This window comes from Odontesthes bonariensis, chromosome 10 (assembly GCF_027942865.1).
Source record: "Odontesthes bonariensis isolate fOdoBon6 chromosome 10, fOdoBon6.hap1, whole genome shotgun sequence".
Taxonomy (NCBI): domain Eukaryota; kingdom Metazoa; phylum Chordata; class Actinopteri; order Atheriniformes; family Atherinopsidae; genus Odontesthes; species Odontesthes bonariensis.
The window spans coordinates 5,707,072-5,723,885 of NC_134515.1; the positions used below are offsets into that span (position 1 = coordinate 5,707,072).

A 16,814-nucleotide genomic window follows, 5' to 3' on the forward strand; every position below is an offset into this window, starting at 1 on the left:
CCACCTGGTCTTCATCTCGAGGCAAAACGATCAATGACTTCACTGTGACCGACTTTACCAAGCTGATCCCTTTCAACAGCCGATCCGTCTCCAATCTGCCTCTGAAAGGTTTCCGTGGCCAAAAATCCAAGCGTGGCGAGGACCTGGACGTGTGGTGGAACTGGGTTTGATCCTCGGGTTTTTCTCTGGAGTTGTGGCTCCAGCAAGCTGCATATTTGCATCAGCACAGTCCTCGGCAATCTAAATCGCGAAGTCAGCCATTCGTCCGTCTCCACGTTCTCGGAACACACGCTCTCTTCTAAAAGCCTGACGCGCTAAGGCATCCAAAAATACAAAGTCAGCCGCTGGTTACGCTTCCCATTGAACTCGTTATATCCAGAGTAAAATTAACCTTCAATTAGTGCAGAATTTAAGTCAAACAGAATAATGTCAGCGTCATTATGGGGTATAATGTATATATTATGTACAATCCATAAGTGAAGCAAACTTTATTGAAATAACAGCGGACTATTTCTCTTAAATCACTCGTACGCACGACTTTAGAACAAATCTGTTTGTGCGAGTGGTTGTTGCACGAGGCCCTTTATTATCGTTTATTTTCCAACTCTTCGGTTATGTTTGAGAGCTTTTATTCACACGAGTCTTTAGGCACAGACGGCCAGCATCTCAACTAAAATTGAAAGTGACGCTCTGCTGCGTTTATGAATTAGAGCTGAAAGCCGTCAACAGGCAGGAGAAATCTAAAGAGTTGTTTCCTACATGTGAAGTGTAGAGACAAAACAGGAAAGGTTGCAGGCTTTTCCATCAGCAATTCAACTTTTTTTTATTTATATTAACCATTTATAGTATCCACAGCAGCATTCTCAATTATTCCCACTTTGTATACGCAGTCCATGACAAAGGAGGGAGGGGGTGAGACTGGACCACTCACGAAACAGAAACGATTAACCGTAGGATAGTTTAACTGGGGGTTGGGGGGGTTACGGCCTGTAGGAACATGCAGCCATGCACATTTCAGTTTCTACTGAAGCCTTCCGACAATTGCATCCACAGGATCAAATATCTAAACAAGTAGAAAATAGAAAAAAAAAGAAAAAAAAAGCCAACTGAATTTTAGAAAGCGACAACAGAAGAAGAGAAAAAAAAAAAAAGCATGTGCCCTCTACATTTCTGAGAATAAGAAATTAAAGTCACCACCCCTCTTTTTTTCTCCGATCACTCACAGGTCAAACCAGCCTTAAAAATAATTATAATAATGAAGATTTATACACACTTAAACAACCACAACCCCACATTTACCCCCCCCCCCCCCCCCCAAAAAAAAAAAAAAAAAAAAAAAAAAAAAAAAAAAAAAAAAAAAAAAAGAAATCAACCACAGCCTCAGCCAGGGATTCTCAGGTCTGGTCAAGGTTTTTGGCTGGAGTCCAGACCTGAAGGTGCGTTGGTGCGTGGAGGCCCCGGCGGGTGGAGCCCTCCAGCAGCAGCTTCACTGTGTCAGGAGCAACTAACAGGAGTTCTGAGATGATACGAGTGTGTAAGCTTGTGTGTGTGTGTCGTTATACGCTCTGGATGAATAGACCTACAAAAGCAGCTGGTTAAGCCTTAATGAGTAAGTTTATTAATGTATTTAACTGATGAGTGGGGATCATCATCCAGATCTAACATTGCACCTTTTTGTTTTGGACGTCCGATTCAAACACTGAAGATGAATGCGGACGTTTCCAGCTCCCACTTATGGCGTCCCCGGGTGTCCGGCTCTCCAGGGCGTTTCGCTCCTCGGCCCTCGCGGTCACTAGTCCACCTCCTCCATGTTGCTGTAGGACGGCGCTGCGCAGTCCGTGGAGTGGGCGAAGAGGTCGGACGGCACCTCGGGGGTCAGCGTGGGCGGTCCTTCGGGGTCCAGGTCTGTCCCGAACAGTGACTGGCTAGAGGCCTGTAAAATAAACCAGTGTTGACTGTAAATCGGGCTGGATCGGGTTACCGGGAGGCTTCAACTGTCTGGAGGGGGAAGAAAAGTCACAATAATGAGTGTGACGTAACTGGATAAAGACAATAAACATGATTTTATTTCAACCCTTTATATATATTAGAAAGCAGCATTTAGATGGAGGTAAAACATACATTATTGCAAGGGAATTTAAATAGATCATCTTTTAAACACAGTACTTTTTACGAGCTCAATAATTCCAAATATATTACACAGACAACCTTAAAATATTACACGTGATTATTCTTTGCAATTTACATGATACAGCAGACCACACACACTCATGATTTCATCCTTCAGATCGAGTGGACTTAAAAAAAAAAAAAACCCAGCAGCACAGATGTTTGTCGACCAACACACAGAGTAAAGACGCATGTGACGCGCACGTGAGAGCCAACTTTTAAACCCAGGTGGACTTCAGCATTGCATAAATCTGAATCAAGTACAGAGAATGGCATGCTTCTCGGTTATAATAAAAGCATTTTAAGGCAGACACAGGTCGCTGGATGCCGCCTTGGTACCAGAAAAGCACCGAGATTTTCCCTGAGACCCAAACACTCAGTTACAGTTACACAGCTGCAGCACAACAAAGGAGGTGTGAAAAGAAAAAGATAGAATCACAATCTAAAACATACTCATATGCATTCTATTTATTAATATTTACCTTTTAATGTTTATTTATTCAGATTTTATATCTTTTAAAAAGGTTATTAAAAAAAAAAAAAACAACAGGAGTAAAAGTCTTCAGTTAAATATTAAAATCATACATCTGAGCTTTCTACAAAAATAAATCGAACATTTAAAAGTGGACAATGATTCCAAACTTCCTGTGTCATTGGTGACCATATTTCATCCTGAGAACATGGAGTCCTTCCTTTGCATATGGCTTTCAGCACACGACAGATCAAATAAATGAGAAATAATTCAGAATAATAATAAAAATGAAGAAGATGAAGCGAATACATCTATAAAAAACAACAGAAAAGGCACTTCTAAGGGTCCACAATGAAGCCGACCTTTGTCCCTGTGTTTTTTTACTGAAACTTTTCACTGTTAAAGCCGTTAAACTTCGAACAATTAATCGGCTTATCTCACATTTCTACTGCAGGTAGATATACTTACAAATACTTTGTACATATATTTTTACTATTTTAAAATTTTATTACTTTATTTTATTATTATTATTATTATATATGTTTTTGTTTTTATGGCACCAAATAGACCAGGCCAAATTCCTTGTGATGTAAAAATTACTTGGCAATAAAAAATAAAAAAAACCTTTTCTGATTCTGATTTCTGAGGTGGCGTTCATGTGGAGACCCGGACCAGGTGTTCTCCGCCTTAGTGCAGAGGAATAAGTATTTATTTCTGAGGTCCAGAATAAACCTTCAGGGCTTGATCTAACAGTTCCAGATGTGCAACACAGCCTTTTAAGGCTGTCGTAGTGAATCCAAAAAACAAATATTTCTATGTAGAAATGATTGTAAAAGCCTGGAAAGGTGTAGTGAGGAGACCATTAGATCGGTACCGTCTCCCACAGCTTAAACACTGGAAAAAATCAAAGTCTTACCAAGTAATACCATATCTCATTACACTTAATATCAGACACAACTGCCTAACAAGTACCATTTCAGCCAGATATAGGGACTTGTTTGAAGACAATACATCTGGAATATATAAGTGAAAAAGTCTTGAAAACAAATTGTTTTGAGTCACATATCACATGAAACAAGCTTTTTTTTTCCACTTTAAGAGGTTTTGAAGCTAATTTCAAGATCACTTTTATCTCAAAAGTCCTAAATATCACATTTTATTTCAAGAAATCTTGACAAGCCGATTTTCACTAGTTCCATTGGCAGATTTTTTTTGCTTATTTCAAGTAAAAACATCTTGTATTTGTTGTTCTTTTACTTATTTTTGGAGGGGCATTTTTTCCAGTGAAGGTTTCATCGTAACTTTAACATTCTACGCGGACGTTCAAGTCTTATAACATGAAGTAGTGCCAAAAACATCTGAAAAGGTGATAAAAACCCGTCCTTCGTCGGGTTTTTTAACCCCCTGACCCGACCTGACCCTCAGGTCCACCTGGCCTTGTACAGAGGGTAGACCAAGTTAACAAAGAGAGCGAGCACCGCGGTCAGCGTGCCCAGAATAAAGTATCGCACACAGTCGTCGTCGGGATAGTCCGACATCCTCTGCCTGCGGTGCCGCCGCACCGACCCCTCTGATTGGTCTCCCTGGTCCCTGTTCCTCTGTCGCCGCCGCAGCGCAGAGCGGAACAGCCCGCGGGGCCCTACGCCGAGCCCCTCCTCTTCCTCCTCCAATTCCCGCCATATTAGAGAGGCCTGCGATTGGCGGAAACCGGTGTCAGCTTCTGGGAAAAGGCGTGGTCTAACAAGCACTACCATCACAATTTGACACTTCACACAGATCTTACCTGCCGAGTTTTTTGGGAGATTCGTAAGAAGCCAATGACATGCAGGGAAAGTCATGTCATTGGCTTTAAGGACCATCGCATAAACGTCAATAAAATGATCTGAAAATAGGAATTTTCTGACAAACGGAGAGCGAGTTTGACAAAAAAATTAAAAAAATTTGGTAACGATTCGACCCTTTTACCCCACATTAGAGGTCACAGCTTGTGTGATTAAAAAAAAAAGAAAGAAATACAACTGAGCACAAAACAGCACTTCTTTTTTAAAAGAAAAGTTACCCCAAATGCTTTGAAACGACCCTTTTTGTCTTTTGCTCGGTGACTTTTCCCAGCAGGGATCAATCAGAAAGTGGAGGCAGCGATGAACAACCATCAGAACATTTAATGGAACCGTTTTTCCTGTTAAAAACACCTGCTGCGCAGCATGAAAACACACAGGCAGAATGGTTGATATTTAAAAGGAAATCTCAGAGGACGTTTTTGTACGTCAGAAAGGTGGAAACCAGAAGAAACAAATACAATAAAATCTGGCTACCGTAAACTCCGGACTATAAGCCGCTACTTTTTCCCAGGCTTTCAGCACCGCGGCTTATAATACGGTGCGGCTAATATATGCTTTTTTTCTTTTGTTTTCATGCCGCCAAAAACATTTTGCCTCGTAACATTAGACCAACACAATTAAGGAATAGGTCACAGTGGTCCACTGAAATTGTACGATAAATCAAACACACTTACACTACTAAATGATTGTAAATCGGTCATTTGTACTCACTCTCAACATGGAAAACAAACGAAAAAATGCGTATGATGCAGCTTTTAAATTGAAGGAAGGCGATCATTGACTTTTCCTGGTAGGCTACTCTCTCTTTTTTCCTTTTTTAAAGCAGCCGTGTTACAGGCACTGTTTGGAAAAAAAAGCCTTTGCAGTTTGTATTTGTTTCTGTTACCATATGCATTTAATTAAAGGTTTAAAAATCCTCATGTCTCATCTTTCTGTGTAAATATCTCATATTACCATGTGGCCTATACAAGTACAAAATGGATTTTCTTTTTAAAATGAGAGGGTGCGGCTTATATTCAGGTGCGCTCTGTAGTCCGGAATTTACGGTAGGTAATAACAAATAAACTGCATTTAAACTATTGATAAAGTTCAAGTTGCTTTATACTAAATAACACCGGTTAAACAGACTGATAAACATCTTTAATCATAAATCAATAATATGGAGAAGACAGACTCCCTCAGAGGCTAATCTCTCCATCATGAACTCACAGGGCTGTACAGAACAACACACATGCCTCTTTTTTATGGCCTAATAAAAACTGACCTTTTTCTTTTTTAATAGTCTGACACATTTCTCAAATCTTTAAACATCATAAGTGGTTTTGAACAAACAATCCACAGATTCAGGCATTCACAACACATACAACACCTGATAATGATCTGCAAACAACCAACACAGCCAAAGCCCGGTGAGCAGCTCTGAAAAGAAAACAGCCCCTCATGACCGCCGGTCCTCTGTGTGTTACCGTGGCAGCACCCTCACCTGGCTCGCTGTGGCGCCCACGGACGTGGACGACTCGGCTCCAACCGGTCGGAGGAAGCGCGGTGGCCTCTCCACGGGCGAATTCCGCCGGCGGTAGAACAGGACGTACGCGTACCGCGTCACGACTTGACTCTCCTCCACCATCGTCACGGTGCTGTCATCGAACAGTCGCCAGCCTTAAAACGGGGAGGAGAGGTGAGAACGGGGCTCTTATCGGAAAACAAAGGAAGAACAGGAGGGATGAGCCTCAGACGGGAGCCTCACCGACGTCGCTGCGCTGGCTGTTCTTATCGTTCGGCAGGCGAGCGTAAGCCGTGTAGTGGCCTCCTATCATTCCTCCGTAGTGGTTGATGACTGCGTACAAGTCGTAAATGGGAGGCTGTTGCATCTCGTCCCTCTGGCCGATGCAGAACTTACTGAGATCCAGATTCCTGAAAAAAACCATCGTTTTAGCACATTTTGTTTGTGTAAAATACAAGATTATTATGAGATTAATAATTAATAGATTAATAATTCTTCTTTACGGCCACTTTAAAGTTCTGATGCTGCTCTATAAAGCTCTGAATGGTCCAGGACCAGAATACATCAGTGACCCAGGATGAACCTTCCAGACCCCTCAGCTCATCTGGATCCGGTCTTCTATCAGTTCCCAGAGTCAGAACCAGACATGGAGGAGCTGCATTCAGCTTCTATGCTTCACATGTCTGGAACAAACTCCCAGAAAGCCTCAGATCAGCTGAAACACTCAGTGTGTTTAAGTCCGGGCTGAAGACACACCTATTTTCAGCTGCGTTTGGATAAAGCTCCAAATCTGAAGCTTGAGTTTCAAAACTTAATCACAATTTAACTCCTGATTTTATCTATTGTTCTTATTTCTTTCTTTTTTGGTTAAAATTTAAATCATGCTTTTTATTTCTACTGTTTTAATGCGTCTGTAAAGCACTTTGAATCACCTTGTTGTTGAATTGTGCCGTACAGATAAACTCGTCTTGCCTAAGAACTGAGGTGTGCAAAAACAAAAATGCCTAAGCTGCGATTACCTGACGGGAAAGTCAACCATGTCGTTGATCTTGTCCCTCCAGATGAAGCTTCTGAAGGAGAAGCGCTTGAGCTGGATGATCAAGACGTTGGGCAGACGCCACAGCAACAGCTGCTTCGAGGCCTCACGGTGCTGCTGGCACTTCGGACAGTACCTTAAAAAAAAAAAAAACAACAGCATTTGGATATATAACAACCTGAGCGTATTCCAGGGTCCAATGCAACACAGAATCAAAGGATCCTACCAGGCCTCCTCTGGTGCCAGCACCTCAGGCTTGGTGAAGAGATTCAGGCACTGCTCCAGGGTGAAGTGTCCCGCTCTTACAGTCTCACTCAGAGAACCAGGGTCCTCCTCATACTCCAGTTCCTTAGAGCTCACCAGCACATACTCCTTTAGGCGCTCATTGTTCTTCCACACCAGCTCCAGGGTCGCATCCTCGGGAAGGTCTGCGAGTGCATCCTCTGCAGAGAGGTTGGACAAATCTCACTGTCAACTTGTCGAGCGGTCCGGAGGCAAAAACCAAGGAATAATCCTTTAAGTGGCAATGAAGGTGTGTTTAATGAAACACAGGCAAAATCCAAACTCTTTACAATAACAATACTCTCCAGTCTCAATCCAAATCTCCAACACTCTGCCCCAACAAACTATTTTTGCCTCCCTTTTAAAACCCTACCCTTTGTCACATGACCAATTAGACCAAACCATTAACAGGTAGGTTCAAATATTTACATAATAATAATAATAATAATATAATAAATCATAAATATGTACATACATCCAAAATTGCAATATATACACAATATAATCACCTATTTACAAACCCCTAAACCATTACTTAACACCCAAAACACTTACACATGAATAAACATCTTTACATATTTACACACTCCACTACTCCCCCCTCCTACTTGCTACTGTCCTCCGGAACCATATTTAAGGGGTCATGTCCCCTGGGACCTCTTTAGATGCGACACCCCGGGAGGACAGAGCAGCCGGTTGAGGTAAGTTTCGCCTTTGTTTTGTTACAGTTCATTTCAATCCGCGATTGAATACGGAGGTAACGGCGAGTGCGTCGTTACACTCACTGAAACATCCTAAAGGAGTCTTCAGCATCACTGTCGTTCACAACTACACCTCACTGACAGTCTTAAAGGGATAGTTCGCCTCTGGACATGAAGCTGTATGACATTCCATATTAGCAATATCCAGAAAAAGTTCATCCAGAAAGTCAGAGCTCACAATCGCTTGGCGCTATTTTCTCTCCCTTCATATCACTGTGTGTTGCCGCCTGCCGACAGCCGCACCTGTTACGGTGTTTCCTGCTCGGTTTGCACAGCAGGCAGTGATACGAAGGAAGAGAAAATAGGGCCAAGCGATTGTGAGGTCTGACTTTTTCCTGGAGAACGATTTTGTGATGCAAATGTATTACTCTGTTGAACGCATATTGTTTTGAGAAGCAAAACGCTTTATTTTTTAAACCCCAGCCAACTAGCCGGACTACCTTCATCAACACCAAAACGAGGCTGGAACTCTGCTCACAGGACGCAGCAGGGGGTAAGAAGATGTTCATAAATGATAATGCTAATATGGGATGTCTTACAGCTTCATGTCAAAAGAGGCGAACTATCCCTTTCAGCATCACTGTCGTTCACATCTACACATCTGGGCCTCTTCAAATCTAGGCTAAAAACCTACTTATTTAGGATTGCTTTTAATACCCAGTAGTATGATGACACTTATCTTATTCGATTTTGTTGCATTTTATTGCTTTCACTGTTCTTTTATTGTTTTTACTTATTCTTTTCTTTATTTATTATCTGCTGTAAAGCACTTTGGTACACCGTAAGGATTGTCTGTAAAGGGCTGTATAAATAAAATACATTTAACTTCACCGACAGTCTTAAAGACGGAATATTCTAAATGAGTGTACAATTATGCAAAATCCATCAAAGCAACTGAAGCTAACTGCGGTCATACCCCTCTCATCCAGCCGTTGCTCCTTGTTGTTAGAATCCAGCAGGGCGATGTAGAACTGACAGGCATGACTAGATGCTGATTCACTTGGCTGCTGATACCCCGTTACTGCAGCTTCAGAAAGTAGGAAGAGAGAAACAACAAGGTGTAGAAGCAGACAACAACAATGGCAGAAGAACTGAAGCGTTAGTCTGCTGTTGTTTTTTTACCTTCTGGTCGCACTTGTTTCTCACAGGTGGTCTCCTTCTCAGCATGAGGGTCCAGGGAACAGCAGGAAGTGGAGGAGATCGACTCAGAGAACCCCGAATCTTTAGTCCGGGTGGTTGAGAGCGAAGTCTGGGAGGAGGAGCGGGAATCCGAAGGCTCTGAGAGGATGGCTGAGGCCTGGGCGCATTCTGCCTGGGATTCAGGCAGCAGGGAGGGGCCCTCTGGCTCCTGATCACCGGCTCCTACGGCGCCGCTTCCACCCGTGGCCTCATCCCCAGAGCAGGGAACCTCAGGAGAGCCTGCAGGCATTGGTGGGAGGTCCACCCGAGACTGGGACGCTTCGGGAGACGTCCTGCCCGACTGGAAAGGAGGCTGGAACACGTTGACAGAAAACCTGCGGGGAGAGATTGGAGGGATCACTGTACGGGTTTGTTCCCCTCTTCTTTACGGCCATTCTTTTAACCTTTGTGCGGTCTTAACATTGTGTTTACTCCCCTTGTCCTGCGGGTCAAAAATGATCCGCCCTACCAAAGCCCCAAAATAAAGCAACTTAATTTAATTATAAATCCAAAATCTGTTTTGTATGATGAAACCACCTGTTATTTATCTATTCAACTCAATTCAATACATTTTTTTATCATGTATTTTTTGTTACACAATACAAAAAGACAATCACCAGTTTTCAGGATTACACTTTTTTTTTTACCACAGTTTTCTTGTTTTCTCAGTTTTCTTTTACATAATAAAAGTTTATTATTGCTATTATATAAATGTGAAGTAATTACTTCTGAATTAATTATATTGAAAGGTAAAAAAACAGTGAACTTTTTTCTGGTGTTTAAATGTTTTTATAATTCACGGGTCAAAAATGACCCATAAGACAATCTTTGTACGCTAGTGGTGTACAGCCCACATGGAAACATAAAAATAAAGTGTGACTTTTTCTAATGATGGGGTCCCTTTAGGAAAAGTCATAACATTTCAAGTTGGAAAAAGATAGTTTACGGTATTTTTTCTACAGCTAAGCATGGTAGTGGGTCACTTTTGACCCGCAAGACAACAGGAGGGTTAAACAAAAAGGATGCACGTTTGTGCAGATTCTCATGACTTTATTGGAGTGAGACGGGACAGATGTGGCAGAAGGAAGTTTCTTTTAGCGAACCAGTGTGGCCCTACCTGGAGTAACCCTCTAGCAGCTGGGCGAGGCGGCTGTAGGAGAGCCGAGACTCGGGCACGCTAACCAGGAAGGGCAGACCCACGTTCTCCGAGTTGGGTCGACACAGGCCTTTGTGACTGGGCCAGTGGGTCCTCTGGCACACCCTGGGAGGGAGGAAACAGCACAAAAGTACACATCAGTGGACGACTCACTGCATCCTGGATGATTAGTTTTCCTCTCAAAGCTGTTTTTTTCCAAAGGACACTCACTGATTGCAGTAACCCACTCGATAGCAGCGAGTGCACCGCTTCAGCTTGTCTTCCTCAGACACCGGCGGCTTTAGGCAGGCAGCGCACTTTGAGATCGGGATATTGGGCACCTGGAGTTTCTGGAAAAACAAACGGAGGGCGCTTTTAATATCCAACAAACAAACAAACATCTGCAGCTCATCCAGAACGCTGCTGCTGGAGTTTTAACCCGGACTAAGAGATCTGAACACATCACAGCAGCTTTAAAATCTTTACTCTGGCTTCCAGTCAGTCACAGAATAGATTTTAAAAGCCCGCTGATGGTTTACAATCTGTGATATGTTCAGAGAATATAAAGCCAGCAGAGCTCTGAGATCCAAGGACTCAGGTCAGCTGGTCCAGTCCAGAGTCCAGACTAAACATGGAGAAGCAGCATTTAGCTGTTATGCTGCAAACAAGTGGAACAAACTGCCAGTGGAGATTAAACTTTCACCAAATGGAGACATTTTTAAATCCAGGTTAAAGACATTTCTGTTCTCATGTGTCTATGCATGAAATCTGCACGATATCTTTGAACTTATCTAGACTGTTGCTTGTTTTTAAATTCATTTAAATGATTTTATTTGTTTCTCTTTATATTCTTTTATGTATGTTTAATGCTTCTTCCACTCCCTGCTGCAATGCTTTTATTTTATGTGAAGCTCTTTGAATTGTTTTGTACATGAAATGTGCTACACAAATAAATTTGATTTGATTTACTTTAATACTTTCATCAGAAAAGCAGATTTCAGCTCAATATCAGCTTGTTCATCAGCAGATTTTGCGTTCAGCAGCGTGGTTCCTCCTGATAAGGTGCATCTTTTTCCTTCTTTTAATTGTTCTGTACATGAAATGTGCTACAAATAAATTTGGTTTGATCCAAAGTATGAAGCAAACTGTGGAAAAGTTTTTGTTTTTTTTTTACCTGTTGCACTCTGAGCAATACCACCCTCTCTTTGGCCAGTTCTTTGGAAAGCACCTCAAAGCAGAACAACATGTCTGAGGGGGACAGCGTGTCCAGGGAATGGGACGGCAGAAACACGCGCTGAAAGTGGTTCTTCCCCACCTGTGAGGTGGAAAAAAAAATGATTTACTGACAACATAAAAGCTGAACAACTGCTGTGTGTTGCTCTAAGGTTTTCTGTCCCGGTATAAAACCCCCGACTGGTTTAAATATCCCACCTCTGCCAGTCTGAGGTTCTCGGGTTTGACCCTCACACTCCTGGAGATGGACTCGAGGACCTCGGCTGTGCTGGAGTTCTCTTTGCTCACACTCACCAAAAACTATGAAACGCATAAACAAAAACTTAGGTTAAAGAGGATATGATCTGATATGAAGGATAGATACACATTTTATCAGTTAATTACATTATTTGACTACGTCGGTGTGGTATTTGTTTCAGCGGACACAGACGCCACAGATATCATCTTACCTTGATGGGTTTTTTATGAGGCTCCTTAGCAAAGTAGAACACAGAGAGCACCTTTTGTTTCTGAGGCAACGGGACGGGCAGATAGAGGAAGGGATCAAAGGTGATGGACACCTGAAAACCAACACAAAGAGCTGAAGGCAAAGCCAAAGAACGCGCTTCATCACTGCAACATGACTTCTTTTTTGTAGGATGTTACCTTAGAGCAGGTGGGGCACACGAGCTTGGATTTAAACTGGCCTTGGAAGAGGTCCACGATGAAGGAGTCATTTCTCATCTTGTGCCTCTGCCACGCCTCCTCTGCCACCACCTGTCGAGCCAAAGCTTGGTTAAGTTCTCGCAGGCCAGGAGTCATCGGAGATGGTTAATTCTATTCAAATTTCCCCCAAAGTACCGTAAACTCCGGACTATAAGCCGCTACTTTTTCCCAGGCTTTGAGCACCGCGGCTTATAATACGGTGCGACTAATATATGCTTTTTTTCTTTTGTTTTCATGCCGCCAAAAACATTTTGCCTCGTAACATTAGACCGATACAATTAAGGAATAGCTCACAGTGGTCCACTGAAATTGTACGATAAATCAAACACACTTACACTTCTAAATGATTGTAAATCGGTCATTTGTACTCACTCTCAACATGGAAAACAAACGAAGAAATGCGTATGATGCAGCTTTTAAATTGAAGGCGATCAATGACTTTTCCTGGTAGGATTCTGTCTTTTCTTTTTTTTTTTTTTTTAACCAGCCGTGTTACAGGCACTGTTCGAAAAAAAAAAGAAGCATTTACACCATGTATTTGTGCGTTACCGATAGGTATTTAAGTTAAAATGAGCCGTGTTACAGGCACTGTTTGGAAAAAAAAGCATTTGCAGTATGTATTTGTTTCTGTTACCATATGCATTTAATTAAAAGTTTAAAAATCCTCACGTGTCACATCTTTCTGTGTAAATATCTCATATTACTATGTGGCCACCCGCGGTTTATAATCCGGTGCGGCCTAAACAAATACAAAATGGATTTTCTTTTTAACATGAGAGGGTGCGGCTTATATTCAGGTGCGCTCTGTAGTCCAGAATTGACGTTACCGTAAATTTCGCACTACAAAGAGCACCTGAATATAATCCCTCTGATTTTAAAAAGAAAATCCATTTTGTTTCTTGTGTAGGGTGTCCACATTGTAATATGAGATATTTACACAGAAAGGTGTTCCAGGTGAGGATTTTTAAACTTTTAATTAAATGCGTTTGGTAACATAAACAAATACAAACTGGAAATGCTTTTTTCCCCCCGAACAGCGCCTGTAACACAGCTGGTTTTAACTTAAATACCTGTCGGTTCGGTAACGCACAAATACGGGGCGGAAATGCTTCATGGCCTACCAGGAAAAGTCATCGATCGCCTTATTCATCTTCCTGCTGCGCACTAAAACCATCATAGTCGTCTTCTTCGGTGTCCGAATTGAACAGCCTCAGAAGTCCGTCACTCACTTCAGACTCTTGCCAAGATTACGTGCAGCAAATCCGTTTGCTTCTTCGGCAGCCAGATCGATCGCCTTTAATTTTTTATTTTTTTGCACAGTATTTATTAGGTCTTTTTCAAGTCGTGTAGGACATACAAGAGAAATAATGATAATAGAAAAAATAAAGAAATAATAGTAATAAAAAATAAGTATGCCTATATAAAAAAAATAAAGAAATAAATTTAAAGAAAAATAATAAAAAAATTATTAAAAATAAAATTGCCTTTAATTTAAAAGCTGCATCACGTGCATTTCTTCGTTTGTTTTCCATGTTGAAGGCGAGTACAAATGACCGATTTACAATAATTTAGGCGTGTAAGTGTGTTTGATTTATCCTAAAATTTCATTGGACCCCTGTGAACTATTCGCTAAAACTTTTTTGGCATGAAAAACAAACATATTTTAGCCGCACCGTATTATAAGCCGTGGTGCTCAGAGCCTGGGAAAGAAGAAGCGGCTTATAGTCCGGAATTTACGGAAGTTTGAATTTCCATCTGACCGACCTCATCGAGCCGTCCATCAGAGTCGACCGTCTCCGTGTACGGTTTGTTCTGGATGCGGTTCAAGTCCTCGTGGAGTCCGTCCAATAAGAACGCCATGAACTCCTGTGCGTCATGCTGAGCGTAACCTGTGAACTGACTGGCTTTGCTGGCCACAATCGCCTGCGTGGTAACAAGCAAAAGCAGGAAAAAAATTAGGGGAAAGCAGGAAATGATACGCTGATATAGAATGTAATGAGTCTTAGAAGGAAAGACATGTATCCTAATAAATCCTGAAAAATAAATCCTGCTCGTTTACCTTCAGTTTTGATGGTTGGAAGGCGTGATGTGTCCCCTTCCAAAGGGCCCTGAGCAGCACAGCAAAGCCAATAGCAAGCCTGCCTCCCGTTCCCAGCGGATTACTGCAGTTGATTTCAGCCTCAAATCCTCGGTCTGAGGATGAAGCAAATACAGGCGTCAGAAAAAGAAACCAAATTGGGAGCTTAGACACAATATAACCTGCAATATGTTGGAATTACTTCATATGGATGAACACTGAAACGAGACCAGCATCCTCAAAACCTCTTAAATACTCATTAAACTTTGGGCTGTGCATTTACAGGCTAATAAATACAAACATTTACATGCTGGAGCCCTTTGTGCTTCTATGTGATGACAGGATTTATCAAACTTCTGTTACATTGCCAGCTTCACCTCCAAGAACACAGTGACCCACATTTAGCTGCAATCATTTCAGGGTTTTAAACTCTGAGTTTAGAGTTTAAACCACATTACATCTGGATTATGCAGATAAAGCCTGTTAAATTTACAGAGTCCTCATTAAACCTGCCCCTGTGGACCCAATTCATGCTTGAACCCGAGCAAAAACTAAAATAAAACATGCTGCGTTTCGTAGCTTTGAGGCAGATTAGCATTTTTTGGCAGCGGTGTGAGAGATAAATCGAGCCATCTGTCCTCTGAGTCCTGAAATAATACACTTTTCTGTCTGTGTTCAACGGGATAAACAAAGTAGATAAATTCCCACGTTACCATGAAAGTAATCCCTGAGTTCTCTGGTGTTGGACAGGGACTGAATGACACTGTTCATAAAGCAGGTGTTGCCAAGGTTGACCAGCCCTGTAAAACCAGGCAGGCACACCTTCTTCTCCTCCTCTTCCTCATGGCGCTCATTACTGGCAGGAGGAGCGTGCGTCATAGGCTGCACCATGCAGGTAGGCTTCGGCTGAGGCAGGAAACACAGGCACACACACACCAATTTACCTTTTTTCACATCAGTTTTTCTCATTTACACTCAACTTACAAATACTTTGTACATATATATATTTTTTTTAATTTTTTATTTATTACTTTATTTTATTATTATTATATTTTTTGTTTTTATGGCACCAAACAGACCAGGCCAAATTCCTAGTGATGTAAAAATTGCTTGGCAATAAAACCTTTTCTGATTCTGATTCCATTCTGTGGCTATTAGGAATGCAAATTATCGATTAACTCATTAATCATTAGTTGATTGACTTTATCGATCGATTAACGATTAACTGATAAGCGGCTTTTTTCCTGAGAATGTAAATTTCTCACGGTATCAACAGTGTCTTTAACATAAAAAGCAAAATATAGTTTATTTACTGAATAAAAATGCATGTTATATTGCACAATTGATGTTTTGTTGTATCAGTTAGGATACTGTGCAGATAATGGCATTTATGTAGTTTTAACAAAATAAATTATGCACATTAAATTAAAATACATAAAAAATAATTGCACTGGCTCACCTGTTGAATGTGAAACATTAAGAAAATAAAATCAATTTTAAATAGAAATCTAAACAATATGGGTAGCCCACATATAATAATCTGGTAAACTACATATGTAAAACTTAAAACATTAGCAGCAGCATTTATAATCCCCCTTGGTCTGAGAAAGGTAACAGTAAGATTACTAGCCCAGGAAACTTCAAATATATTCTGAACACAACTTAAATCATCCCTGAGGACGGTGACATTTTTAGGGGACATTTTTGTCCACTTGGGGTGTACTTTCTCCTCTAATTTCACACTGTAGATAGTGATACTCATCATATTTGGTCCAGTTGTGCATTTTTGACTATTGTTTTCGAATTTCAAACACACATCATACAAAATGCAATTTTTCATTGTGTAAAGAAAAAAAAAAAAAACTCCTTAATTTCTGAAAAGGCACATTTTTGTCCCTTTTAAAACGACCTAAAAACATCATATATTAATATTTTTTCCCACTTTTTTTTCCATAAATATTTTATTCCACTTCAGTTCTGATCATAACTACCAAGTTTTCAATTATTTTCAAAAAATTAACCCTTTAGATGTCAATTTGAACTTTTTAGCCCAAATTTTAAGCCTTTAGGTGCCAGTATTTTCAAAATATGGAATGCAAAGTGGAATTATTGAGTAGGGATAATTATGGTCTGGGATATGTCAATGATTAGCAACAACATTGATTTTCTAGTCATTTTTAATATTTTTGTTATGCCTTATTTAAAAAAAAAAAAAAAAACTCCTTAATTTCTGAAAAGGGACATTTTTGTCCCCTTCTAAAATGATCCCCCAAATACCATATGTTAATATTTTTTTCCACTTTTTTCCCCAGAAATCTTTTCTTCCCCTTCAGTTCTGGTCATAACCACCAAGTTTTCAATTATTTTAAAAAAATGAACCCTTTAAATACCAGTGTATATGAGGTAAAAACCAATTTCTG

The 16,814-nt window shown here is 40.9% G+C and overlaps 1 protein-coding gene across 5 annotated transcripts in view; it reads right to left on the reverse strand.

Moving 5' to 3' along the window:
• Positions 1-1,359: 1,359 nt before the first annotated feature.
• Positions 1,360-16,814, reverse strand: part of usp19 (ubiquitin specific peptidase 19) — a 31,338-nt gene continuing 15,883 nt past the window's right edge. For 3 of the 5 annotated variants that reach the window (XM_075476023.1, XM_075476022.1, XM_075476027.1), the window contains 16 exons: positions 15,108-15,300; positions 14,377-14,510; positions 14,082-14,240; positions 12,258-12,368; positions 12,062-12,172; positions 11,811-11,912; positions 11,554-11,694; positions 10,611-10,729; positions 10,362-10,505; positions 9,188-9,579; positions 8,982-9,092; positions 7,249-7,465; positions 7,006-7,158; positions 6,230-6,396; positions 5,966-6,141; positions 3,754-4,332 (listed from right to left, as the gene is read on the reverse strand). In XM_075476023.1, coding sequence (XP_075332138.1) covers positions 4,063-4,332; positions 5,966-6,141; positions 6,230-6,396; positions 7,006-7,158; positions 7,249-7,465; positions 8,982-9,092; positions 9,188-9,579; positions 10,362-10,505; positions 10,611-10,729; positions 11,554-11,694; positions 11,811-11,912; positions 12,062-12,172; positions 12,258-12,368; positions 14,082-14,240; positions 14,377-14,510; positions 15,108-15,300 — 2,700 coding nt within the window. In that variant the 3' untranslated portion in view covers positions 3,754-4,062. Of the gene's footprint in view, positions 1,934-3,753; positions 4,333-5,965; positions 6,142-6,229; positions 6,397-7,005; positions 7,159-7,248; positions 7,466-8,981; positions 9,093-9,187; positions 9,580-10,361; positions 10,506-10,610; positions 10,730-11,553; positions 11,695-11,810; positions 11,913-12,061; positions 12,173-12,257; positions 12,369-14,081; positions 14,241-14,376; positions 14,511-15,107; positions 15,301-16,814 lie in introns of those variants that run through there. The other 2 variants (XM_075476026.1, XM_075476025.1) reach the window with 1 other exon arrangement.